At 38.7% G+C, this 27,288-nt stretch overlaps 1 protein-coding gene across 2 annotated transcripts in view; it reads left to right on the plus strand.

Annotated features, from left to right (window-relative positions):
• Positions 1–17,062, plus strand: part of EPM2A (EPM2A glucan phosphatase, laforin) — a 38,881-nt gene extending 21,819 nt beyond the window's left edge. For both annotated transcript variants that reach the window (XM_042895259.1, XM_042895260.1), the window contains 2 exons: positions 13,818–14,059; positions 15,476–17,062. In XM_042895259.1, coding sequence (XP_042751193.1) covers positions 13,818–14,059; positions 15,476–15,756 — 523 coding nt within the window. In that variant the 3' untranslated portion in view covers positions 15,757–17,062. The remainder of the gene's footprint in view (positions 1–13,817; positions 14,060–15,475) is intronic.
• Positions 17,063–27,288: the final 10,226 nt, after the last annotated feature.

The following is a 27,288-nucleotide window of genomic DNA, read 5'->3' on the forward strand; positions in this document are numbered from 1 at the left end:
TTTTTTTTTTTTTTTTTTTTTTTTTTTTTTTTTTTTTTTTTTGGCACGATGTCATACAGCATGGAGTATCCCTTTGACCAGTTTAGCTCAGCTGTCCTGGTTCTATCCACTCCCTGCACCTCATGCTCCCTCAGCTCCTCCCTTGCTGGAAGGAAGAATCACATCTGTCCCAGCTGAAACCAGGACGAGTAACAGCAGAAGCATGATGGCAGCATTCTTGTGCAAAATCCACTGATCAGATGGGCCAGAGGCAAGACACTCCGTGGCTCTGTCATACAGTTTAGAGAAAGGATGTGCTGGTATTGAAGTTTGTGGATTTCTTTTTGTTTAGTTTTTATCTAGCTTTTCCAGAGTTGCCTTTTCAAAACTCTTCAGAACCGTTATAATCTGTGCCTTCATTGTCTCAAGATGGAAGCCTGATGAGGAGAACACACAATTTCCTCCATAGTTTCCTTAGCATTCTTCTTTCAGTTGCCAGGCTGCCAACTAGAAGTGTTAGCCTTGTGCAGGCCATTCCTAAACATAACATTAGCTATTGCTTTCACTGCCACAGGCTGAATTGCTGGGTTTTCTTTCACACTGAGTTGCTTCAATCTGGTAAAATAAAAGAGGAAAAACCTTCTCATAAATATTGATGGTCTAGGTAGAAGGCTATCCAGTACTGAGTAATGTTTTACAAAGTTATGCTTCAGCTGACAACATAAACACATTTGCAAGAACTTTAGTAACAGTAGCTGACTTTAATAGGTTTATTCAAGTGCCTGCAATTAAATTCTCCAATGACACTGTAACAATACTCCAATCTCAAAAATGATGCAGGTAGGACAAGAAATCAAACTGGAAAAATGCGTTAGTTTAAAAACTTAGGCAACCTGTAATATTTGTTGTTCATCTTTTGGTTCCCATAAAAACTGCAGAATTGTTAATTTATAAAATTTCAAGTCAAATGTTTTTTGTTGTTGTTGTTGTTTTCCCTTTCTTCTGCTCCTCTAGGAGCCAGGAGAGAAAATACAGAGCTAGTTTTGTCTTTCATGAATTGTGCCAGTAGATAAGTTAGCTTGAGTCGTGAAGCAGGAAGTGCTCTGCAGCAGTGCTGTGCTAACTCAGCTCCTCTTCTCTAATCCATGCAGCACTCCGAGCTTGCTCTGCAAAGATGCTTTCTACAGCTCCCTCCCTATGTTTGCTTCTTCATCTCTATCATTTGGATTCTGCTTGCAGACATGAGTGTTGAGATTATTATAATGCTCTGCTATCTGCTTGAGTTTTGAGTACTGGAGATGTTGTTTATGTCAGAGTGAAGGGTGCAGACTGTTAACTTTTTTATTATTGTTATTTCTGTTAATATTCTAAGACTTGGAGAAGGCAATTTAGGCAGAAAGGCATGTATAAACACACAGAACCAGGAAAAAATAAAGGAACAAGGGGTTGTTATAATAGAGTTCTGTTATGGGTTGGCAACTTATTCACCAGGGCTATTAATCTCAGGTTTATGATCTAGTATCCAGGTATCTTAGCTAAAAATAAATTTGCTGGCAATTTATTATATTATCAGATAGCCATTGTCCCTTTGACTACACTTTTTTGGGGGGAATGGGGGAGGTTACTCTTTTAGATATTTGTGACTGATTGTGAAGTTGAATTGATTCAGTTTTTCTCAGTATTTCTAAAATGGTTTTTCCCAGTCTGTTGTACTCTGGAATGCACTTCTCCCTCTTTTGAATGAATGTAAATGAACTGTTGAAATTTTGGAAATTCTGGGTAAGTAATTTAACTGGAATGAACACAGGTGCAGTGTCCATCAGGACTGTTGTGTTTGGATGGCACCAAGGGAAATGGGAGTGCTTTTTCCTCTGACTGTATCCTAGCTCTGAGGACATTCCAGTACACTGCATGTGTGTACATATTACTGTTTGGATAACAAAACACTGAAAAAAATGTAAAAGATTATTTTACTAACACTTCTCAAGTGTTTAAAGTTCGTCTATAGGGGTTTAAGTCAACTTTGTTAAGATGCCTTAATTTACAGATGCCAGCAGAAGCATCGTTCATGTTACTAAGCATTAATGTTAGAAATTCTTGTTCCTTTTGCCAAGGGATTCATGGCTCATTACTGTCTGGCTTAGTTTAGCAGCCTGTCGTTCTTGCGTTTCTACGTATTTGTTCTAATTCAAAACAAATGGAAATGTTGGCAACCCAATGGAGATGTATGTAGGAAGTAACCATTGGCAGCCAGTTATGAAACAAGATTCTAATACTGGTACATTTAAATATGAATCCCCACAAGCCAACTGAGTAGTCATTTCCAGAACAAGGTCCTGAGTTTATTCAGTGTAAGCTTTGGAACTTGCTTCTCTTCTCAGGCTGTATTTTTGCAATTGGCACTTCATTTGCTTCAGATAGTATTTATACAAAGGAGGTTATGAGAAGAGTCATTCCCTGCAAAGGCAAATACTGCCTTCTGCTGCATGCAGTGTGCTTCTAGGAATCAGCAGAAACTTCACGTGTATGTTTGAAAACCAGTATTGACTGTATCCTGAAAGGCTAGATCTAGACATCTTGCAAGGCATCAATGTGCAAGATAAGATCATGTTCTTATTTTTACAGTATGTTATCTTCATGGTAGAAGAACATAGTGAAATATGAAACAAAATATTTCACTTTGAACACAGGGAAGATAAAATTTTATCTTCCATAATTTAATTTTGGTCATGTGTGTAAAGTCTTGTATGACCAAGTTATTTTAGATAATTTCTAGAACAGAGATAAAATAGATTATTAAAAATGCATGAGATATAAATTCATTGGCTTCAAGCTTCTTAATGGAGTAAGGTGAATGAGAAGATAGAAAAGTTTATTTCCCTATATAGATAGCAGTGTACTGTGAGCTTAATGAGAACAATTCCACTGAATTCACTGGAGCATGCCCATTTATCCCCGAGGCAGAATTAAGTTTCATTTATCTATTATTGTGACAGAAGAGCAAAGATAGTTTACAGTTCCTTTTGCACTCAGTTTCTCAAGGGTGATGAATCTGGGGCATGTTCTAGTCTTCCCACGGAAGAGGTCAGCTGAATCAGGCTGGTTTTTCAGTTCTCTCAGTAATTAACCTTTGAAGTAATGATGTAACCCCTGTTAATGGGGATACACTTCCTCATCTCTGTTGTCTTCTTCAGATAAACTTCATGGTCCTCAGATACCCCAGGAAAAAAAACAAAACAAAACAAAACAAAAAAAAACCTCTCAAACTTCTGATTGGAAGAACTTTACATCTTCTTTGTATCATGAGTTCAGTGGAAATCACAGATTTGGTTTTGCAAATGTATTTAAATATGGAGCATTATTTTTGTTTTTGGATTCCCTCACAGGCATAAGATATGCCTTCAACACAAACTGCAGTGGAAAGCACAGATACCTGAGCTTGGAACGAATGAGGGCATCTTTCAGATGCTATGTAGCAGTCACGTCACAGAACTTGTAGTAAATTTGCTTGCAAAAAACTTTGTACTTCCATAGCTTGTCTACCTCTAGTATCTGAGAGAGATGGCATTGTTAAATTAAGACTAAGAGAGAGAATGTATTGCTATTTGTGAAAAGCATTTGGGAATTGGTACAAGGGAGGAAAAAAATTATGTAATATCAAATGGATATTAATTGGTTCTGAACTTAGATTGTAAACTAGAACAATATTTCTGACATCAAAGGCATAAAGCTGAATTCCGGCATGACCTTTCAAATAGGGTAAGGATTACAAGGAACCTGAATTATTTAAAGATGGAGCTTAATAAGTAAATATAGGTAGTGATGCTAGAGAGGAAGATTAAGAGGATTGTAGTGTCATAGATCATAGGCTCAAAGAGACCTAAGAAAACATCCAGTCCATTTTCTTGCTCTGACTTAGTCTCAATTATATTTAAATAATTCCAGCTTTATCCGGTGTGGTCTTGCATATGATCTCATCTCAGTTATGAGATTCTACAGCCCATTCTTTCATTCAATTAGCTCACTATTCTTGCCATTAAAATGCTTCCCTAATGTTAACTGAAGTCTCCTGAGCTTGCCATTTAAGTTCATTTCTTGTCCTGTCCACATCAGACATGGGGCACAAATTATTATCCTGCTTCTTTGTGGCCATTTTCTTATATGCTTCTTCACTATCCTTCTTCACAGAATCACGTAATAGATGAGGTTGAAACCTCATCTCAGTATTTTTTGGTTTATCATTAACAATAGATCTAGTTTTTTGTTAGGACTGTAAGCTAAGCAGGTGGCTCCCATTCTGTCTTGGTGCAGTTCATTGTTCTTGTTGGTTGTTCTCTATTTCTTTTTTGCTCTTCCAAAGTACTTGATATTCCTGTGGAAAGTTTCTCAACTTTCTTCAGATTATTGCTAGTACCTTAGACTTCTTATCAGATTGCTGTTGTTTCCTGGTGAAATATTTGAAAAGATCCCTTGTAAGTATTCACTGATTACATTTATCGCGTTACATTTATAACATCTTTAGGTAGGTAATCCCGTTCTACAATTTCTGTGAATAAAGTGATGAGAAAGTTTTATGCCTATTTGATTTGGCTTCTTGAGCGCTATTGAGTTTTTCTGAAGTATCAGAGACTAAGAGAAGTTGTACAGTGTGGAGAGAAAGTTTTGTCATTGGTTAACTTCCTGTGCTTCCATGCTTTTGATGTTAAGCTGCACAGGTTCAGTTTGTGGTCTGAAGAGCATTTATGCTCAAGTCAGAGTAGCAGAAACTTCAAGGCTGTGTGTACATTAAGAAAATAACTCAGTGGAATAGGAGTGAGTGTCTTCATACCTCTATCACATGCAGTGCCAGAAGACTTCAAACTAATCTGGCTTTCTAGCATACACAACACTGACCTTTTGTTTCACACATGCTAGCATATCAGTGGCCCTGATTACCTGTGTGAAACCTTAGTTCTGCTCCTATTTTATGTCATTTCTGAGTGACGCTGGTACCAACTGCTATTTTGTTTAGGCATCTGTTAGAAGGTATTGGACCTGAATTTTACTGAGGTGGATACTTCTTTATCCTGTGTTCCTAGAGCATTCAAAGCTGGAACAATCCATAGAGCAGGCATGGCCTACAGGCTTCTCCCACAGTTAGAATCCACTGGAAGATTATGAATGAGGTGGAAAGCTATGCTTAGACATTAGCATGGTTGTGCTTTGTCTTGTTGTCATTGTACCCCAGCTGTAATTCACAGTATTGTAGAATGGCTTGGGTTGGAAGGGACCTTAAAGATGATTCAGTTTCAGTCCCCCTACCACAGTCACGATTACCACCCCTAGATCAGACTGCCCAGGGCCCCATCCAGCCTGGTCTTGAACACTTGCAGGAATGGGGCATCCACAGCTTATCTGGACAACCTATTCCAATGCCTCACTACCCTCTGAGTAAAGAATTTCCTTCTAACATCTACCCTAAATCTCTTTAAGTACTGGAAGGCTTCAGCGAAGTCTTCCGGAGCCTTCTCTTTTCCAGGCTGAATAAGCCCAGTTCTCTCAGTCTGCCTTTATAGGAGATGAGCTCCAGCCTTTTGTTCATTTTTGTGGCCCTGAATTGCAGGCTGTTGGGTGAAGAGAAGACAACTACAGCCCTTTTGTGTACCATCATCCCTGTATTGCAGAAATCTTCTAAGTCACTGTGCTATGGAACTGCTTTGTGTCTGAACGTGTAACCTGGTATTTCAGGTATCACTCTGGTATTTTTATTAGCTATTTTCATTTTAGCTCATTGTCAGGTTAATTTCAATTCTTAGTGGCTTGTTTGCTCTGCGTATCAGTAAATAGTGTAGTTTAATGCTACATTCATGCATTTGTGAGCATGGAATAAATACAATATTATTAAGCTTAGCACTCGGGACTTAAGTGCTTGAGAAACTTTGCATATTGCTAAGCTGACAAAGTGTTGTTCTAAGGTGATAAAAGCAGGTGTTCCTTTTTAGTTGCCAAGTATGCTCCCATGTGAGAGGCTCAATAAGTAGTCCAAATTACATCTAAGAAGAACACTTGCCCGAGCTTAATTACTTTTCATCACAGTGCCAAATCAGAAGTAGAAGAAAAGAAAACAAAAACAACAAACCAAACCACCCTGAAAATACACTGTGGTCTCTAATTTTCCTCATTTAAAGCCCTGTGGTAGAATTCTTAACTTCAAAATAAACTGCACACTTTCAGCAATAGAACACAGCAACTTGTGTGACTTATTCTATGTTTGCAATTTAAGTAAAAGTGATTTTTTTGTTCAAAAATATAAGTAAGTTATTACAAGATGTGCAGCTGTGTTACTTCAGCAGGATATAGTTTTATCATTAATCAGCACTTTTCTGTGAAGATTCTGCTAATATTACAGCCATTTAAACCATCTTTATTGAGAAGAGTGATGTTATTAAGCCTGGCAATTAGATGTTGATGTTTTGTGAGTTAAACTTTAGTGTCATCAAACCTCGCTCTCCTACTGTGGCCAATAGTGTTTGCCTGCATGGTGGGCCTCTGAGTGTATCAGACTGTGTTCATCCAATCCTACTTAAGTCAAGCCTCCCATCACAAAGCCTCCATCAGCTTTTCTTCTGCAAGGAGACTTCATCAGCAAGTCAGCAGGAGAAGGGATTAAGACCACAATAATTTACCTATGTGCCCTGCATGATGTGCAGTGAATTGTCAATGCCATGACCCCTCAGATCTGCATTATTATGTCATATTTCAGTGGCAAGGATTCATTTTGGTGAGAGGTGTCCTTTATTTAAAAAGAATGGAGTGAAATCAGAATTGTTGTACAAGACCAAACCAGGGATTCAACTGCTTTGACATCTACATATGTTGTCAGTATTTTGGGGAAGTGGCAAAAAAACCAACCAAACAAAACACCTGCTTGTTTTTCTTATCTCTTAGCAGTTGCTGTGCAGGTGAAGCTGTATGGAAGCTGAGATTCTTTACCATATTTATGTAGGTAGTGCTACTTGATTTATCTCTCCAATTTATTTTATCCATAAGCTATAATCTAATTCTCTCTTAAATATTCTACATTCTTAGTCTGCCTTCATATGGAATTATTTTCTTGGCAATAGACTGTATCTCCTGTATTTTGACTGTATTTGTTTTTCTATATCTTTCCTGATACAGTACAATAGTTAACAGAAGGTTCAAACTTTTAGTGCATAGACTGAGATAATTGTTTTGAGGTTATTATAAACTTCCTATCATTTTCAGTTCACTTCTTTGTACAGGCTAACATTACTACTTTGAAGAAACATTTAAACTTAGCATAACTTCTAGGATGCACTGTTTCCTTTTGGAATTGATTATAGTTAACTTAAACCCATGTGATGTGTATTGAGTGATTGAGATTATTTGTTCCAATATGTATCCTGTGATGCATCTATCAACCATAAATCTCATCTGCTCTTTTGTTGCATATTCATTTAGTTTTATTTAATAGTTGTAACTAATAAGGTATTAAATAATTCTGTTTCAGGGAGATTTTGCTCCATTCTTGAGTAGCCTCATCTCTTGTGACAGATCTTAACTTGAAAATGGAATTTCTTGTTGAACATAGATCAACGGTTTCGTGCTGTAAAAAGACAGAACTATACATAGGAACGTAGCCTTTGGGCACAAGAAATAACTAATCTTTGGTTCTGCTCTGAACTGGTAGGTCTTCTTTTCAGTACTGGGAATAGCATCTTAAAACAGATGTTGATCAGCTGGAGAGTCCAAAGGCAAACAAGAATCGCTGAATACTCTGAATATATAACAAGCAAGGAAAGGTTAGATATTTATTTTAGCATGAAGAAGGTACAGCTGTGTGGATGTGTGTTAGTAATTTTCAGGTACGTAAATTCTTAAGAGTGGAAGGGAATAACCTGTCTTGCATATCCATTGTGGAGACAAGAAGAATTTGCTCTAACTGTGACTAAACTATTCACGTTGGACATTAGGAAAATATTTCTGGAGTCAAGGGTAGTCATCAATTTATTTTTACATATCAAGCCATATTTGAAAGTGTTGGTGTCATTCATTGGAGAACACAGCATGGTCACCTGAAAACATTTCTTTGCTTGTAAATGCATTCCAGAACTTCAGAGAGGAATATAAACAACAGGAACCCTGTTTGAATTCTAGCAAGCGATCAGGAGAGAAGAGAACAAGTAAGGCCCAGGAAATAGGTGTGTTTAATTTGTTGCTTTGGGGAAGATGCATGTGGATTTAAAAATAAGCTGCAATGTGGTATTAAAAAAATGCCAATGGCAGAACAATGAGCACATACAGCATAATAGTTATGGATCATCATGATCTACTGGTATTACTGTTTAATATGATGTGCCTTGTCACTAGGTAGAGGGTAGGAAAAAAGATGAAAGAGCATCTCAGCTACAGCTGGTAAGATTTCCTCTATTCTCATTTTGAATATGCCCAAAGCAATACTTTTGAAAATCTCTTATCTGTCAAGTGAGAGAAAGGGAAAGAGAGGTAGGAATTTCTTATATCCCTCACTCTTCCTTTATTTCTCATCAGACTTTTAGTCATTACACTTGTTTAAACTTGGCTAAAACTAAAAGTTCCAGTGCAGTCTTTTGATTCAGACAGATTTGCCATTGAACAATCCACCTTATTAAAAAATTCTGCCTTCAGAGTGGGATGCACTGTAATTTGAAGCAGTTTCCAGTAGTTACTGAGCTGCAAATACATCTCTGAGTTGTACTTCAGGCCTAAGTTCCCCTTGGACTGCTTGCTTGTACTGGTATCAGGGTAACAGCACCACATCAGTACAAAACCATACTGCATAGGAGCACCACAAAATGCTGGGGGTAAATTGGCTTAATTGTATATTTTATTCCTATGGGAATGCAAAATAAGTTTTGCTGCAAGTTATATGTAGCCATAGTTGCATGCTATACCTTTACAAAATCAAAGCCTTTAAGGGACAACACAGGCAATTTAATCATTTTTTTCTTGTTTCAGCTAAGTTGCCCTGCCCTGTTATGTGTATATCAATACTCATAGAATTGCTCAGGTTGGAAAAGACCTTCAAGATCATCAAGTCTAACCTCATCCTAACCATAGTAGTCTAACTCTAACAACCCTCTGCTAAATCTTGTCCCTGCTTGTCATCTGATTCTTCACAGGATCTAAGAGAAAACTGTAGTGCAGGCAACCAAAGTGAATTACAAGCTTTAACACTGGGCTACATCTTGAGCTGGCACTAAGGGATGAATCCATCACTTTTCATTTAAAATAACATTTTTTGATTAAGATCCAGCATGTTATCAATATAAACAAATGGAGTGGCTAATGTATCACTCTCTACTGCCAATAACCAATGGAAAAAACCCTCTAGTTTGATGAAGTCCTCTTTCTTGATTAAATCTGGCAACTATACTGCTAAATGGACATCTACAATATTGTTCCTGACATATGTTCCAATGAAATGTGTTCCCCAAAGAATTGAATCATGCACTTTTCTGTAAGAGCCGTGACCCCCAAGAAGGGCTGGCTGATCTTAGAAAACTTTACAAGATGACCACTCCTAGTGCACTAATATTCAATGAATCTGGAAACAGCTCCTGAGTCATCCTAGTTTACAGCTCAGCATTTTAAAGAAAACCAAAATTCAAATCTGTTTGCTTTAAACCACAAACAATGGCAATAATACAGGAACTTCAGAAGCGGTGTAGACATCAGCATGTAAAGGAGCAACTGGATGCAGTAACTCAGTACCTTCCCCTGTGGCAGGTCACCCATGGTGTGAACCAGAGCCCCACAGCTGCTGGACTGGTCTTGTGCCATCTGTGGAGGTCTGGGATTGAAAAGTGCAGCACATCATTCCTTGGGTACATTTCTTCTAGTCTGAACCTCAGACTCATTTTCTCCTTATGGATGGGAAGACCATTTGTATATGCATTCATTAAAGGGAATGCATTTATTGTTTCAGATGCTTTCTTAGTGAATAGTTACAATTTAATCTAGGCTGTGCAGGGTCCTGGGGGAAGCAACCAAGTGCAATGTATATCTACATCATTAAAAATAATTTAAGTGTGATGACAGATGGAAAATAATCATACAAATACATTCCATATTTATTCCTCAGTAGAGATAAATTGCTATTGGGTTTCTCGGTTTGTAAGTCAAAATGCAGTATTTTTAAGATGTCAGCCTTCAGTCTGGGATCTGTAGCTCAAGCAAATTCAATAGATACCTGTCTCATATTTTGTTGTTTTTACCACAGATTAGAACTTTCCACATTTGTTTATTCATTTAATCCCCCAACGTCCTCTTGAGGTGGGTAAATATCATCTTCACGTTCCCAATGGGGAACTGAGGCATAAGGCAGGATGAAAGTAACTTAGCAGAAGGCAGCTTTAAAGAAACAGCTTTTAGAAAATCTGTAGATGTTAGCCTGCCAGGTTAACTGAATGTTTTGATGTTGCTCTAGGTAGTTTCCCTATTGCTAAACTGTGACTGAATTGACCATGTCTTCTGAGACCAGGCATGGCATACTATCCTTAGTAACAGGAAGTTTACATATACAATGACAAAATGCTATTTTAGTATTAAAACAATTCTAAGTAAAATTTTGTTTAAATTATCTTGTTGTGATACTAGGGAATATGAAAAGGGCTAATGACTGCAAAGAGCATAGGTTTACCTATCACACAACTCCTAAATGTTGTTTTTTTGTTTGCTTGGTGTTTTTTTTTTGTTTTTCTTTTTTTTTTTTTTAAAACTGTAGGTAAGGATCACTTAATCCACTGCTGGAAAACAACCACATGTGAGCTGGAAAGCAGCAGCTGTTGAGCAGCTCAAAGCAGTTTGCATGACAGTTAAGCAGAGAAGATAAGAGGTCTCTTTCTCATGCCAAGCACTCCACTGCTCCAATCTAGTTAGCTGCTACTGAAGTACAGTGGCAGCTTAAAGAAGTAAGGACATATTGGAAAAAAACTAAAATTCGTTAGTACTAAAGTAAGATGTAAAAATGAAATTAACACTTCCCTGGTCCTCAGAAGAATCAAGATTTCAGTAGGGCTGTCATTAATCTCTATACAGAACACAGCCGCTAAACTCTTCATCAGTTGCCAGGCGTGTTTGCACCTATCCTTTCCCTCTGATAAAAGACTAAGTTAAGATTTGAACCAGCTAAAGCCAAATGGAAATATGGGTACTGTGGAATTATCCCAGGACTTTGATATGAATTGACCAATAGGAGAGCTCTGCCCTTCTGTTCTATGCAGGGACTGTTTTCCTGGAAGAAGAACAGTTAAGCTGGGTCCAGCAAAACCAAGACTTCACAGTCATTGGAACTGGATAAATAAGAGGCTTGAATACCAAGATCAAAGCTTGGTCCTGATGCTGTCAAAGGCAAAACTCTCAGATCTATTCAGAAAACCAATACGCGAGAGATTTGTATTAAATAAATGAATATTGCAGTTGTTCTGGTCATTCTGAATGCCACTACTTCTCTGGTTAATTACAGGGAAATAGCATGATTAAAAACTTAGTAAAACCATCATGGTTATTATTGTTAAATACAGAACCAGACTGTTAGACTGAAAAAAAAAAACCAGAATAAATAAGCAGTACATATCTTAGTGGTCTTGGGGATAGTGCAGCTATGATGTTATCCAACTAAATAGTTACTGGGGAGAAAATTGTTAGGCACTGCTTTACTTGTAAGCAGGAGCATTACCGAGAATTTTATTTATCTCAGGAATTCATCACTCCTGATTTAATCAAATGCTTTAAAAAAAAAAAAAAAAAAAAAACTATATACTTTTGCTCTCCTGTCAAGTAACTTATTGTATTAAATAATTCAAAAAACATCAAGAAAATGACATGTTTATATCTCCAGGAAAGCCTTTGAAGGAAGGATAGTAAAATTCTTGAAAGAATATCCTCATATAGTCACAAAGCATTAGCAATATTTCCATTTTTCTTTCAAGCAACACATTAAAATAATTATTGGTTGTGTAATATATTCATCCAAATTCTCAGGTTTTCACTCACTGTGAGCCAGAAAGCTGAGATTCAGGTTGTAGCAATTGGACAGATGAATACAATGGGAAAAGGTATTACACCAGAGGTGTAAATACAGAAGGATTATCATGATAGAAAGGTGCTATAAGGAAAGAAGATTGGTTACCCAATCAGAAGATTCCAAGTTCACATGGGAAAGCTCCACCAGGGAGGAATCTCCAGCCAGAGATCCCTCCCTAGGGGCAGTCAGCCCTTAAATGAGGCCTAAGAGAGGTGCAGCCAGGCTCCCCCCTTCCAGTTACACACTGAATTGCCTTCACCTGTGCTCCCAGGGCTGACTTTCCCAAGGTGCTCAATCAGTGGTTCAGGCCATGACTCAACAGTTACCATGTCCTGTACCACCCTGAGGTCAAGGTCCTTGCCTCACTGATGCAGGGGCTGTTGGGACTGTTGGCTGTGTTTGCATAGCTGTATGCCTCTCTCTCTGGATGCAGCTCAAATGCAGGAAGCAATAACAATAAAATGTGCTTTCTAGAGTGCATTTTTATGTTTGACTATCTTTCCGTAGTAATATAGTAGGATTTAATCATTGCCAATTGTAAGGCTTAATTAAGTGCTAGTTAACAGTTATTACTGTCATAGTCTTATCAAATGGAAATAGCTGACCTAGGGGCTGTTTATATGAGTAACTGTTCCTCAATAAAAGTTTTCCCATTTGTCCCTGAGATTAAAATTGAGGAAGAAAAAAAAAATCCTTTAAGAAATTTATGGCAGATATTTTATTTTTGCAGATCTTGTTTTTGATGTAGCATGCATTCTTTTTTTTTTTTTTTTTTTTTGCTGTTAATAAACTTCACTCAACTATTGAGTATATTTAACTGTAGTTTGTGAATTGCATATTCAAAATAGATGTTTTTGCATACAGAAAAAATAAATCACTAATAATTTATGAATGTAAATAATCAATTTTAGATAACATAAATATAATTGTATGTGCAGATTCAATATTCTCATTTAAAAACAAGGCTCTTAATATTCTGTTTATGTAAAAAGTGATTGGGACATAGGATATTTTAATGATAGTTATTAGTGGGAGAATGATAGCAGTCTTGAAGTTTGATTTGAAGAATTACTGGAAATGCGGATGTTTATCCATTCTAACTGCATCTCTTGAGGTTTTCATGAGAAAATATCTAGTTCTTCAAACCTTGAGGGAAACTAGGCTTATAATTCTGTGCTTGGTTCCCCGTAGACTCTACTAGTGAAGAGAAAAATGAGAAGAAAATTACTAATTAAAATCCTTTTTGAGTTTTCTCACAGAAGAGAAGTTTAAGGGTTGTTGGTTTTTATTTCCTTGGGTTTTTTTCTTCTTTTTCCCCCCCTGTCTACTGTCCTCATTATAGTGATAGCTACAAAGCCAGAGGAGTTCTATGATTTGTCTTATTATTCAGATTTGGATCATGTGAATCCTTTGGTCTCTTTCTTCTCTGCAAATTGCATGAATCTGAAGAGTTCTCTTATTCTAATTTGTGATGTTGGTAAGTTTTCACTGCAGACTGAATGATGGATGCCTTGGGGACCTGTGCTAGTAATTGCTCAGAATTTTTTCTTAGACTTTTGGAGAAGGTTAGGAGCTTGATCCCCACCATCAACCATTACCAACTAAACTGTAACGAATGAGGAAGCTTCTCACTGCATGAAATGAAAGGTTGTTCTTAGGAGTATTCCTGTGATGATGCTAAGCAGGTTTTGAGCTAGAACATCACTTAATTTGGCAGTTTTTACATTCAGATATTTTAATCAAACCCACTTCAATGTCTTCTCCATGCTAGAATTCTGCCAAACATCTGGCTGGGAAGTTGCCCTCGGCAGCTGGAGCATGTGACGGTCAAGCTAAAGCACGAGCTGGGTGTCACAGCAGTGATGAACTTCCAGACCGAGTGGGACATTGTTCAGAACTCCTGGGGCTGCAATCGCTACCCAGAACCTATGAGCCCTGAAGTCCTCATGAAACTGTACAAAGAGGAAGGTCTCGCCTATGTCTGGATGCCAACTCCAGACATGAGCACTGAAGGTAATGCTCAGACCAGTCTTGCAGCTAAATTAACAGCAATAAAACCTTTGAGTTACTAAACTGTTGCTGTCGTGGCTGCCTTTTTCTTTTTTTTTCTCGTGTAAATTTTGTGTGAAAATACAGCTAGAGTTCAAGGATATTTTTGTTTTATTTACATTTTCTGGTAGGTGGAGAGGCCATCTAAACTACTTTGTGTCTGGCAGTGTATGTGTATTTGAGGTTAAAGCCATCAGACACAGATAACTGCTTGACTACTTGTGCTTTCAGCTTGCATTCAGCCTGTATAATGAAAATATGCTGTGTAGGTGGAAGACTGCAAGCTTGCACAGCAGGACAGCTTGCCATCTTGCTGGTTAAAAATGGAGAGAGATAGTGCTGTATGTCTAGTGTAGCCACTCCCTTCCCCAAGCAAATTATTTTTCTTTATCTACAGTATCCCAGTCTGATGAATCTCCATGGAGTCATTTCTATAATTATTTGTAATTGATTTAGAATACCCACAGTGCATTGCATCATAACATAAATTAATATTTTTAATTCCTCGGTTGGCATGCTCATTTCAAAATCTTGCTTTTAGCCTGTAGGTAGGAAGTGTGTATTTGGCTGGTAGGCTGCTCACTCAAACAAGAGTGCTTTCAACAGAGTGAAGTTCACTGCCACGAACAGGGAGCTGTCACATCAGGAATGGGGCATCAGGAAGGACAGGAGACCTTAAGACAGGGATTTGAAAGGGCTTAACGTCAGTGCTTATCTCTGCCGTGAGGAGAAGTTACACTTTGATGTCTGCAGCGTCAATTCCCAGGGTAGCAGGGAGAGGTATCAAGAAATACAGTATATTCATCCCTTTGGGAGTGAGAAAGACTGCTCTTAATCATACACAGACTATTTAACCATATGCTCAGTACACAATTTGATTATAAGAGTGTTAAGTTGTACAGGAAAATGCTATTCTGTTCTCTCTCCTTCCCTTATGATTGATGTTACTGTTTTCATTACCAGGTTTTGGAAAGCAGCAATGCATAGGTAGGTTCACAAACCATTGGTGATAAAAAACAAAAACTTTTAAAAAAAAAAAAAACCAAAACATTTTTGGATTGCTGATTTGAATGCTATAAAAGATGTGCTGCTTGATGTAATTTCCTGTCTTATTTCAGAAAAATGAATATGCCATGCACGCTCAGTGTTAATCAGAAGGTGTATTTAGAGAGGACTTTGGGCATTTTACAGGTTTTGAATGATCTGAATCTGCAAGAAGAAATGAAGGTTAGAGTAGGTCATTTGAGGGGAAAAAAAAAAAGAGAGAGAAAACAGAAAAATATATAGCATTTACAGTGCATCAGGCTGTGCTGACAAAATCTCTACTGTGAACCTAACTTTCTGAAACGCTAGTGACCGTGCCCTTGGTTTTATCTTTAGGAAGAATACAGATGTTGCCACAGGCTGTCTGCCTCCTGCATGGGCTGCTTCAGAATGGACACACTGTCTACGTTCATTGCAATGCTGGCGTTGGCAGGTCTACAGCTGCTGTCAGTGGCTGGCTGAAGTATGTGATGGGATGGAGCCTGCGGAAGGTGCAGTACTTCTTGGCTTCCAGGAGACCGGCTGTCTACATAGATGAGGAAGCTCTGATTCGTGCTGAAGATGATTTCTTCCAGAAATTTGGACCTCTTCGTTCCTCATGTAAAGTAGGAGAGTAGAAAAGCAGAAAAGGAAAATGAAGGTGAAGAGCAATCCTTACATGTGAATCCCAGTGGTTAAGAAATCATGAATCAGACTTCTGCCTCCCCTCATCAGATTGCACACCTGTCATAACAGCCCTGAGAATTTCGTTAAAAAGTGCCTTTGAGTGTTTTTCATTTGCGTTCTTTAAGCTGATATGATTCATGTTTTTAAGCCTTTTGCTGCAAGTACGAGACCCAAAGGTCTGCGAAAGGAGACTAAGATTCTATTTTAACTATTTGCCTACCGGAGCTGAGTGTTAGGGTAGATAATAAGACAAGACTTGAAATAAAATAATTACTGTTGGCAGTATTTTAGTGACTGGAAGGGAAGATGTTCTCGGAAAAACAGGTGTAAGATTGACTGAGTTATGGTTCAGATTTGGATGGAGCTGAGGATAGTCAAAAGCGGCTCAGTTGTTTTAGAGTGTACATTATTGAAGTGTTTTCTAGTAATTTTGTAGAAAAGTGGTTTTAGTGCAAAAGACCAGAAACTGACTTTTCATCTGAGTTTCTTGAGCAAAAAACTAGTATCAAATGCAGGCAACTAATTTTATTTTTTTTTACCTATGCGGTTAATTTTAAATATTTTGATAGCTCACAGTCCTGCTTGAGTAAAACCAAGCTGCAGGATAGGTCTAAGATTGATCAAGAGAGGAAAAGCATTCTCTAGAGAACAGAGGATTAAGGATACATAAACATTAAGAAACTAATTTCTATAGATTTATTCTTCAGTGTTTTTTTTTTTTCTAGCCAACTGACTTGTCCCTCCAAAGATCCCATCGATGCCAGTGTAATATAACTGATAAATTTAGTTTATCTGAATATGTAATACAAAAATGGGTATGAGCTGTTCATGGAGAAAGTCCAGCATCATGCAATATGATATTTTATTTATCTTCTACTTTAATTATCTTCAAAAGAAAAATGGCAATTTAAGTTATTCTAAATGTGTGTTTTTGATCATGACTTCGTTTCTGGTTTGTTTCTTTGTTTTTGCTTTGAAGTAATACTGCCTGTTTGGATATGAGCTGTTAATGGAGAATGCCCAGCATAATACAATATGTTTTATTTATCTTCTATTTCAGTAGTCTTCAAAAGGAAAAAAATGTTTAAATTATTGAATATGAGTGGTTTTGATCCTGATTTGTTGTGTTTGTTTTGTTTTTTTTTTTTACATTTTTTTATTTGCTTGTTTGGCTTTGGTTTTGCTTTGCACTAACAGTGCCTGTTTAGAACGTGGATGAGAAAAGTTCACTAATTAAATAACATGGTGATTCCAGTAGTCCATTTTGTTCTTTGCATTTGTCTCTTAATTTCATAAGTAACAGGAAGGGTGATGACTGACCTCTGTATGGGATAGGGGCCAGCCACTTCAATGATGTTGATGTTGATCTGTTGATCTGTTGCTTGTGTGCTACACTATGCCAGTTCTGAGGGTCTGCTGTCTGCACTTCCAAAACAAGGTCTGAGAGGAGGAGGAGGATGCCATGAGGAGCAGAAACTGGAACTTGCTTAAGTTTTACAGTTCTTTTGAAACACAGTTGAAACCCCAAGCTTAAATTGTGTTTCCTTTCAATTTGATGCAACTTGTCTATTATGACCAACACTTGTGGTTTTGCCTCTGACATGTTATTAGTTTCATAGCTGACTGTATTTCTTTTTTAGAGTTCTTGCATAACATGGTGCACACAAATGTAAAGCTAAGGTATACCCATGCTGTGTTGGCTATTCCTTAATGCTCGTTTCCGTGGCAGCTGAAGCAGACTGATCCTTCATCTCTTGAAGTGCAGGAGTTCAAATGATACAGAAGCCATATTATTTAAGGAAGCCCTAGCAAGGGGTTGTTAATTCATTGTTTGTTGCCATTTCAGTTTCCTTGTCTGTGAAACTGATGGTGAGCTGTATCGTATGCAGATCACAGTAGCTGATAAAATACATGAAAACAGCTTGTCAATATCATTTAAACAACAAGTGCAAGGAGTTCTTATGGCTTGTAATCCCTTTGTGCTGATTTGTCACTTTTTTTTCCTCATTGCCACCTCCTTGCTTTCTTCATTGAAGGTCACTCTGTCACAAGTAACATCCATTAAAAGTTCTGTCTGTTGAAAGCAACTAGGAATTTAAATGCTGAAGAGATTATTGAAAGAGGCTACAGTAATAGAAAAAGCAATGATATGAAAACATAATGTATAATTACATGATAGAGCTGCATCTACTGCTTATTTATTACAATTGCAATTTGCAATATGTTCTTGTGCTGATTGGATCATTAGCTGTTTCCACATACTAGATTCCTCATGCAGTTTGGATGTCAGGATGAGGACAGCTCTGTTGTTCACATCCAAGTATAGTTCACCAGCTTAGTCATAAAAGTGCTGTGATACTTAGAGAAGGGCAACTCCCATCGAAAGATTAACACAGATAATGTTTATTTTACAGCCAAGAAGCCGAACTAATGTACAGACAGTAACAAGAACCAGGTAGAAATATTGTTAAAAATTGTCATTGAAAAGCATCAGTTAAGGAAAATGGTTATCTGCTTGTAAGAGCATCAGTATTCTTTGTCCTCTTCTAGCAGTTTTTCACCTTTGCAATACTGAAGAAGAAAGCAGGACTTGTTACATGAGATGGGACCATTCATGATTCAGGATAGTTAGAGTACCTCAGTGTCATTAATAGGCAATAGTGTATGTTCATTCCCAGGGCTATGTATCTGAAGGATCTGAGCACAGCTAGCTCTTACAGGTAATGCTATAACAAACGCAGCCCCTTGATGAATGGGTTGAGGTCTGAGTGGTTTGGTTTCATGAATATTTTGCCTTTCGAAATCAAAAAGCAGTTAATGTGGACCTTCTGCATGAGATTTCATTCAGGGAATGCAGTTCAATGAAGGACACTGGGCTGGCTGGCAGGGCTGCTGTATACCCTCTTTCATCTCTTGCTCCTGTGCACACCTTGTTCTTTGACCCCTTTGGTATTGTCTCCTCAGGTGCCTAGGTTGCAAGCTCTCAGTCTTCCCTGTCTGCTTGTCCAGCACTAAACACAGTGTAGCTCTGGATGTGGCTGGGACTGTTGGTTTTGTGGTTTTGTACCAGGTTGTGCTCCTGAGTAGCTGGAAAGTCTTACCGTGGGCAACTGAGTTGTGTGCACTGCACAAAAGCTTATTGCAAAACAGTGTCTCTACTCTGGGGTGTTCCACCAGGACAGGGTGGAATTAGGATTTGAGACTCGCAGCCAAGCCCTCCTGAGGAAATGTGATGGAGGTTAAGCTGTAGGTGGGCAGAAGCAGGGAATGAACTCCCTATTGAAAACAAAAATGTACAACACACCAGAAAATGCTTGGAAACTCTGTATGTTACTGTAAGGAGACTCTCTAGCTAACATAGGCCTACTTTTTGAGTTCCATAGGATAATACATGGAGTTTACTGATCTCCAAATAAGAAAAAAAATTGATTGAAAATTGTTAAAAATTTTACCATAACTTTATATTACCCTGCCTCTTCTTTTATGTTTCCTCATTAAATTGCAGCGAGAGGTTTAGTATCAATAGTAGAGTTAAAACAAAAATCTTAATTCATTAAAAAAATGCACTGAGGCTGTGCAGTGGGAAGCTGTGAATAAATATTTAGAAGCATAAAAACTACCACAAAAGTATATATTTGGCAAGCAGGCCCTAACTTCTTGTAGAATAATGAACAGCAGACAGCCTTTAGCTAAAATGGAATTGGATTAATGTAGCAGAGGACAGGATATAGATGACTTTCTCCAACTCGAGCTGTTTACATTCCATGTGTTAAATCAACACCTCTGCAGTTGCTTCTTTAAAATATTCTGCTGGAAAGAATTATGGTTTATTTTACACATATTTATAGCTTAAAGTTAAAGGAGCAGCTCTGAGGGAGCAGCCTTTTGAACAGGGGAAGTTAAAGAATTAATCATTCTTCAGTTGTCCTCTGACACAGCACTGACGTCACCAACAGACCAAATCATATGAATTCATAACTGATTTTCTTCCTAAATTAACAAAGGAAAGGAAATTTCTCAAGGGTAATGCCATTACCATATATTAGCATAATTGTGTAGTTGTGATATAAGCAACTAAAACATGTTTTTGAACCTTCCATTATGTTAACATTGAATCTATAGGGTATTCATTCCAAATTACATTTTTTTCTTGCTCCATCCTTCCACCTCAACATGCTCCATCCCAATCTTGACTAGTTGGAAAGGGTTCTTGACTATATTGCCATATTTGTAAAGATAAGTAAGACGTATTTTAAGCCCTTTTGTAAATATCAAAGCTTGCCTTTGGATGAGGAAATAATAACAGTTATACCATGTAAAATAAGGATGGTGACATCATGAGCCCTAGCCCTATGTAGTTCAGCCTTTTTTTGTGCTTAAGTGTGTTGTCTTATTTGGAAGATTTACTTTATAAAAATTGCAAGATAATGTCTGTTATTTGGTAATTATTCCCATACTAATGTTGTTATATTTGCATCAAGAAAAATAGGAGGCCTATTTATTCATGAGCTGGTAAAATATTAAATGAAACCTCATTCTTAATTTACATGATTGAGGAAAAAGCATAAAACAGCTGCCAAGGAAAAAAATTCTAACACCGGTCAGGTTTCTGTGGTCATTATTTAATGTCATTATAACAAAATTTGTTTTGTGCTAACAGTTTCAGAAAGGAAATAATTAACAGTCAGGCTATCATCCAAGAGTAGCAACCGTATTTAAGTTGGGCAGCCAGCCTAAAGTCACTGCAACAAATCAAACACTGAAAAGGAATCTAATTTCCAAAAATTCAATAAAATACATAAACATAGAGGTTAGGAAAGGACTATAAGGATTGTATTTGCAGAAAGGCAAGATACATAAATACATAGTATAACTGTGGCTAATGTCAATGGAAAAAGTACTGGAGTGGGAAAACAAACACCACAACTCACTTGAAAATGTGATCAACATTTTGGGTCTTACAGTGACAGGAAGAATTCTTAACCTCAGTTTACTGTCAGTAATTGAATACAACAACTGCTATTCTCAGTACATTCACCCACAATGATTGTGGGGGTGTTTGTATTTCCACCTCTATGCACAACCAAAATGGAAAATACTCAGTATTTGATGTCTTCCACCCTTCCTAAGTGGTAAAATGCACGTGCTATTCTGCAGCAAGTTTCATGCAAAGGACTAAAAGTTTCCCAAGGTGAGAAATAGGCCTGTACTGGGTCTGCACACCAGAGAAAGATGTACAAGGAGAAGTGGGAAATATGTGACCTAAAGAAAGGATCGATCTGCTGAGATGAGGCAGTGAGACACAAATATATCTCAATACCCAATGATCAACAGAAGCGCAGTGATATACACTGAAACAGCAAAACCTTGCAAACTATTCAACAAAATCTGCCACAACCATTATTTCTGAGAAGAAAAAATTTGATTAACTCTCTCTTGATTGCTGGGAACATGACTTGAGTACGCTTTGAAAAATGCTGAGATAAGCCATTCGTGTTTTTCTGTTTATGGAAATGAAATCAATAACTTTATTTTAACTGTGTACATAGTTCTTATTTTGCTTTCTTTAATAGCAATAATTTCAGAATGCCTTTCAGTGGCACTGAGGTTTAAAAAGAAAAATAAAACCCTTCCAAGAAACGTACCAGAAATGGATAAAAACGATACAGATCTAAGATAATTTCTGTGCTTCTAATTATCATCATCCTTATTTACTAGGGCATTGCTGAAATTAGAGCATACAATTATCTTCTTTAATTCACCACTGTCCAGTATTTCAAGCTAAAACATATGCTTTGGTAGCACAGAAAATACCAAAATATAGCTAGTTTTGGAACCATTGCTGAAAACATGTTTTTGTGCTACTGTAAATATTCAAGGTTCACAGTGTTAAAATTTGTATGAAAAACAAAAATAACCCTTTAAAGTGAGCATCAATGAGAAAACCAGTACCAGTATGTTTATCCTGCCATTAATCTGCTTTCCCAAGGGCAAGGCAGGAGGGAAAAAGAGTCTCCTTCCACAGACTTCAAGGCTGTGCTCAAGGAATACTTCCTTTTGATAGAAAGTGATATAACAAAGCACTTGCCATTTATGGAAATTTGAGTACAAGAATAGTACTGGGGATTTCAAGTTGAAGGCTCTATACTTGGTTTCTGAGTGCCTTGCTGCATTCCCCGCCTGAGTTATTGATGAGATGAGTTCTAAATTGGTGGCCTGCTGCAACATGCTATGAGTCATTAGCCCTTAGAAAAGGGTAAGGACACTTGTTTGCTGTGTGATACTGTGATTCAAGCAAGCTGTGTGGGTTGGCAGAGTGAAATCACTTTATTTGTCAAGGGAATGGGTGACGATAGGTGTTGGAGCCTCTCCTGCTTTTTAACACAAGATCCGAACACTGTGCAGTGCACACCAGCAAGGCTGTCTAAACATCCATGTTCACGTGCTACACATACCTGCTTGAAAACGAAATAAGGTGCAAGATATTGCACTTGGATCAAAGCAATCCCAGATACAGAATGGGAGAAGAACTGATTGAGAGCAATGCTGTGGAGAAGGACTTGGTCATCTTGATGGACAAAAAGCTGAATATGAGCTAGCAGTGTGTGTTTGCAGCCCAGAAGGCCAACTGCATCCAGGGTGGCATCAACAGAGTGGCCAGCAGGGAGAGCGAGGGGATTGTCCCCCTCTGCTCTGCCCTCGAGAGTCTCCATTTGGGGCTATATCCCTCCAAGCCTGGGGCCATCAGCACAGGAAGGATGCAGAGCTGTTGGAGAGGATCCAGAGGAAGGCCGGGAGGATGATCAGAGGGCTGGAACACTTCTATGTAGAATGGTTAAGGGAGTTGGGTTTGTTTAGCTTGGAGAAGATTCTAGAGATGCTTCACTGCAGACTTGCAGTACTTGAAGGGTTATTATGAGCAGGAGGAAGGCTAACTTTTTACATGGTCTGACAGAGATATGGGGAGGGGGAAGGGCTTTAAGCTAAAAGAGGGAAGATTTAGGTTAGGTGTTACAAAGAAATTCTTTACTTAGAGAGTGGTGAGGCACTGGAGCAGGCCACCCAAGGATGCTGTGGATGCCCCACCTGTGGAGGTGTTCAAGGCCAGGTTGGATGGGGCCCTGGGCAGCCTGATCTAGTGGGTAGCAGCCCTGCACATGGCAGGGGGTTGGGGCTGGGTGGGTTTTGTGGTTCCTTCCAACCCAAGCCATTCTGTGATTCTATGATTCTGTGGTTCTATGAAATGTCAGCTCTTACAGCCTGGCGCAGAAATTGAGGCAAATTAGGGCTTAAAAATATTATGTGAGTCTCCAAGGTTTTCAGAGTTGTCATAGAACATGTTTGGGGTATTGCAATTAAACTTGACATTTAAATTTGTGAAAATGAAGAAAGCAGCTTGAAAACGTAATGAGACAAAGAAAGAAAGGCAAAGCACAACAGGATGAGAAAACACACAAACTGTCCTCTGTGTGTGAGTTGACAACTCTGCCAAAATGTTTCCAGCATCAGCAAGGAGATAGAAATAAAAGGCTCTGGCTTTCCAGATCCTTGTGTTTGCAGCATCTAATAAAAGTCTGTTGCTTGCATATGCACCAAAGTCTGCTGCCTATCTATCGTTCTAAGGACAAGAAACCTGTTTCTTATATTTTTAATGTATTCTATGTCTTGCTGACTGACAAAAAATACACATGATGTAGAGGAAATACAGAAATCCATTGAAGACAATTCTATGTTTAGTATTAAGTTTTGTGCTAGTAACAGTCTGCTTTTTCCATAGGCTTGGTGTTTTAAAATATATGATAATGCTTTTGCATTTGGCAAAGAGCAGCTACTTGCCCCACAAATACCCATTTTGTAACTGGCAGACATAAACTCTCTATTTTCTTCTCTTCGAATTCTTCCCCTGAGATATTCGTGAGGGAATAATGCGTACCTCTATCACAATATCTCATGTTACAACATCTGTAATTCAATACAAAACAGAAGGAAGGATGAGCCTCCCCTGTGGTTTTCCCTGTATCTCACCTCCTTTCTGTGATTGATTCCCACATGGGAGATTTTGACAAGGGAGCCCAGGGAGTTCAGGTAGCATTTTGCAGGGAAAACCCTTTGCTGTGGATGGGGCAGGATCGCAGATGACCCACACAAAAGGGTCTTTGCCTTGATAGTGCCTGGTGGGGAAGAGCTGGGCCAGGGCTCTCATGGTATGGGACTGGGTTTCCTCTGTCCTGGCTCATCCTCTGTCCCTGCAGATTTCAGGAGACTGACCTCAAAAGCACAGGATTTATTTTCTTTGCTCCTTTTATCCCTCCAAAAACGGTAAAAAAATGTGTACCTGTGGAAACCTGGATTTCTGTGTATGGTTTTCGGCAAGGGAAATATTTTCAGTTCTCTGTTTACAGAGCAGCCAATACAAAAAGCTCCTTTGGCTGCTGCAGCTGGATGTTGTGTCTGTGAAGCAGGGAGGATGTTGGGAATGCAAACACCAAGTATGTTACAGGTGCTTATGGAAAATCCAGGCAAGCCCCCATAGTCCAGAATACCGTTACAGCCAATATTCTCCACGCTTGATTTGGACATTCCTGGGCAAACTGCCCTTGATCTGCATAATTTCACAGTCAATTAGAAGAATGTCAAGCCAGTTCACTGGAAGTTTTGCTGCAATCTATGCACAAAGGGCAGAGCTGTGACCTCCCACTGGGAAGCAGATATCCACCCCCTTCACTGGTTTTGATGTGACCAAGCAAAGTGCAGTGTACCACTGGGATCAGGGGGCTCACAGCCTGCTGCAAATCGCTGCTTTGCTCAGGAAAGGATGATTGTAAAGATTAACACATGAAAACAGGATCAGACCCTGATTTGTAGAGTGGGCTGAAAGTTTCATTGATGTCCTGGGACTTAGCACTGCTTCAGATGTGCAGCATCTGTTCTGTAAGAAATACGAACACATGCATGTGAAATAGCTACAGTATATAAGGAGAGAAGATACAGCTAATAGCATGGTTTGCCAAAAATATTATGGATTTAGATGTTGATCTATACATCAGCACCTTCTTTCATTACCGTCTAATGTGCAGAACTGTGAGTCCCAGAAGAACTGTTCTAACAGCTTTCATATGCTTCCAGTGTGTTTCTCTTAAAGTGCCTCCCAAATTAACTTGACTTCAGCTCTGTCTCCCCTCCCTCCTTCTCTTCTCAAGTGTTCCCTTGCTATGCATTTATTGGATCTTTTAGGCACTGCAGTTTCTATCAGTCTTTGAGGAAAAAAAATACGGAGCAGGCGCATATAGTTTTAAGCAGCCTGGATTTTCAAGGATATATGTGACTGTTTTAAAGAGTTTTCCTTGTGGAGTTGAAGACTCCTTTCTACCTTACAGAAAACATTCCTTATTCATGTTTTTAAAGTGGGATTTTCATTTTCATTCCTATTACTCGAGCACCAAAGAAGGTGACTTTCCTCATTCAGATTAGATTGGTACAGTTTCTCATACACACACACAGAAAGCTGTAGAAGGATAAAAATGATGAAGTATCTGACAGTGCACCCATATCAATCTTCCCAGAACTTAATTTGGGAAGGAGTAGGAGGTTTCTGAGTTAGTCTTTTATCAGGCTGTCAGGACATTATTTTCCCTTATAAACTATAGGTTCTGTTTGCATTTCTATGGCATCTTCCATCTCAACGGACTGACGGCACTTCACCTTCTCTCCATCTGGTCTGCCTTCACCCTCTATTGAAGTGCAGCTGCCACGGTCTCAGGAGCACAAATTGGAAATGTGTTTAATTGTGTATAACAACACAGTCCCACAGTGAGGGACAGAAGCAAGGCAGGATGCATCAGAAACAGCAGGGGACCTTTAGAAAAAGTGTAGCTAAAAATGGATATCCAACTAATAACATTATCTGAAAATAATGCATCTCAATTCATCTCTTTCCCTACCTGTTTTTGTTATGATTATCATAATGATCATAACCTGTCTAACTACTGCACCTTGGAGTGAGTGTTTTGATCAGTACTTAGTAATGCTCAGCTCACCTACTCACACCACTGAAGGCCAGGCTACTTCAATAGCCCAAGTCATGATTGTCAAATGAATGCTTGATCCTGGACACTCGTTGAAGTTCAGTGCTGCACAGTCAATGATGTTACTTCATGTGGCTTCTGCACTCTTTGTTATGGAGAAGTAGGGCAGTGCGCACGGCATCCTAGAACATATCTCTGGTGCGCTCCATTTCCTTGGGCAGCAGCTGCTGTAAGTGGTGAATGGGAGGGAACAGAGTGGCGGTGTGCTGGCAGGCATGGGCAGGGCTCTTGGCAAGTAAGCCTACAGTAAACGGCGTATTACACTGAATGATTTCAGCCTCAGTTACCTGAAATGATAGGGAAGAAAATTGACTGCAGAAAATATAGTTCAAAAGGGCAGAAATCTGCCGCAGCAAGTGAAATGCTGTTTAGTGCAGAGGAAAGCACATAGGTTGTTCTTGCAGAGACTCTTGACAGTCCTGTTTTCAGCAAGGCTATCGGGATTTAACAACACCTAGCACCACCATGCTGTGGCCATGCGTGGGGCAGTGCGTGCTCTGAGCCATCTTTAGCACTGGCCTTTTTCTAATCATTCCTCAGCACAGTTTTCGAGTGAGTCTGCTGTCAATCTGCTGAGATTTGGTATTCATGGTGGCAATCCCCTTCCTCCCAGCCATCTCAGCGGACTCATTTGGTGATGTCTATCACACACAGTTATGTTGGAACCCCATTAATTAATATTAGTTGCTAATGGTTATGCAATTAATTGCTTTTGGAAGAATATAAAATTGAGTAAATAACTTCAAAGTGTCGAGTCCTATTTGGCAAGCTAATACAGCTCATCCTGCCCAATTACACTGATAAGATTTTAAACTAATTGAGCTCACACTGTGCCTCTCCATTACCTGACATTCAACAGCACACAGAGAAGATTAAAGGGATTCAGGAGTTGGTATGCTTGTAAAACCAGGAACAGTCACTCCTGGTTCTCGCTTAAGCATAAATACATATTAATTCAGAACTGAACAATACTTTGCATGGGGGTTGCCATAGAGATGAGCATTCTCAGAAGTTTGGGGCCTTTGCTGGCATTTCAGATTAAAAATAATGACCCAGGTTACCCAGGACCTCATTACACAACGGCAGGCACACATCCTGCAGTCTAGCCAGTTGCTCACTATGGCACTGCAGGGGCAGAGGATTTGCCATACCAGATTAAATCATTTGTTCATCTAACTTGACATTGTGCCTTCTGCACTGATATTCTAGAGGAAGGTGGAAGGCTCCCATAACAGCTATTACCCATCCAATTATGCTGTGTGGTGTACAGGGAAGATACATCCTTCCAGAGCCCTGCAGGCAGTCAGCTTACACCCATAAGCATGTTATTCAATTACCCTTATTATTTCAGCAAGCCAAGCAGCAAGAGGTGGTTAATTATTGCATGAAATTTTCCAT

Source organism: Lagopus leucura, unplaced genomic scaffold, assembly GCF_019238085.1.
Source record: "Lagopus leucura isolate 7727_CA_CO unplaced genomic scaffold, USGS_WTPT01 Super-Scaffold_73, whole genome shotgun sequence".
In the NCBI taxonomy this organism is placed as follows: domain Eukaryota; kingdom Metazoa; phylum Chordata; class Aves; order Galliformes; family Phasianidae; genus Lagopus; species Lagopus leucura.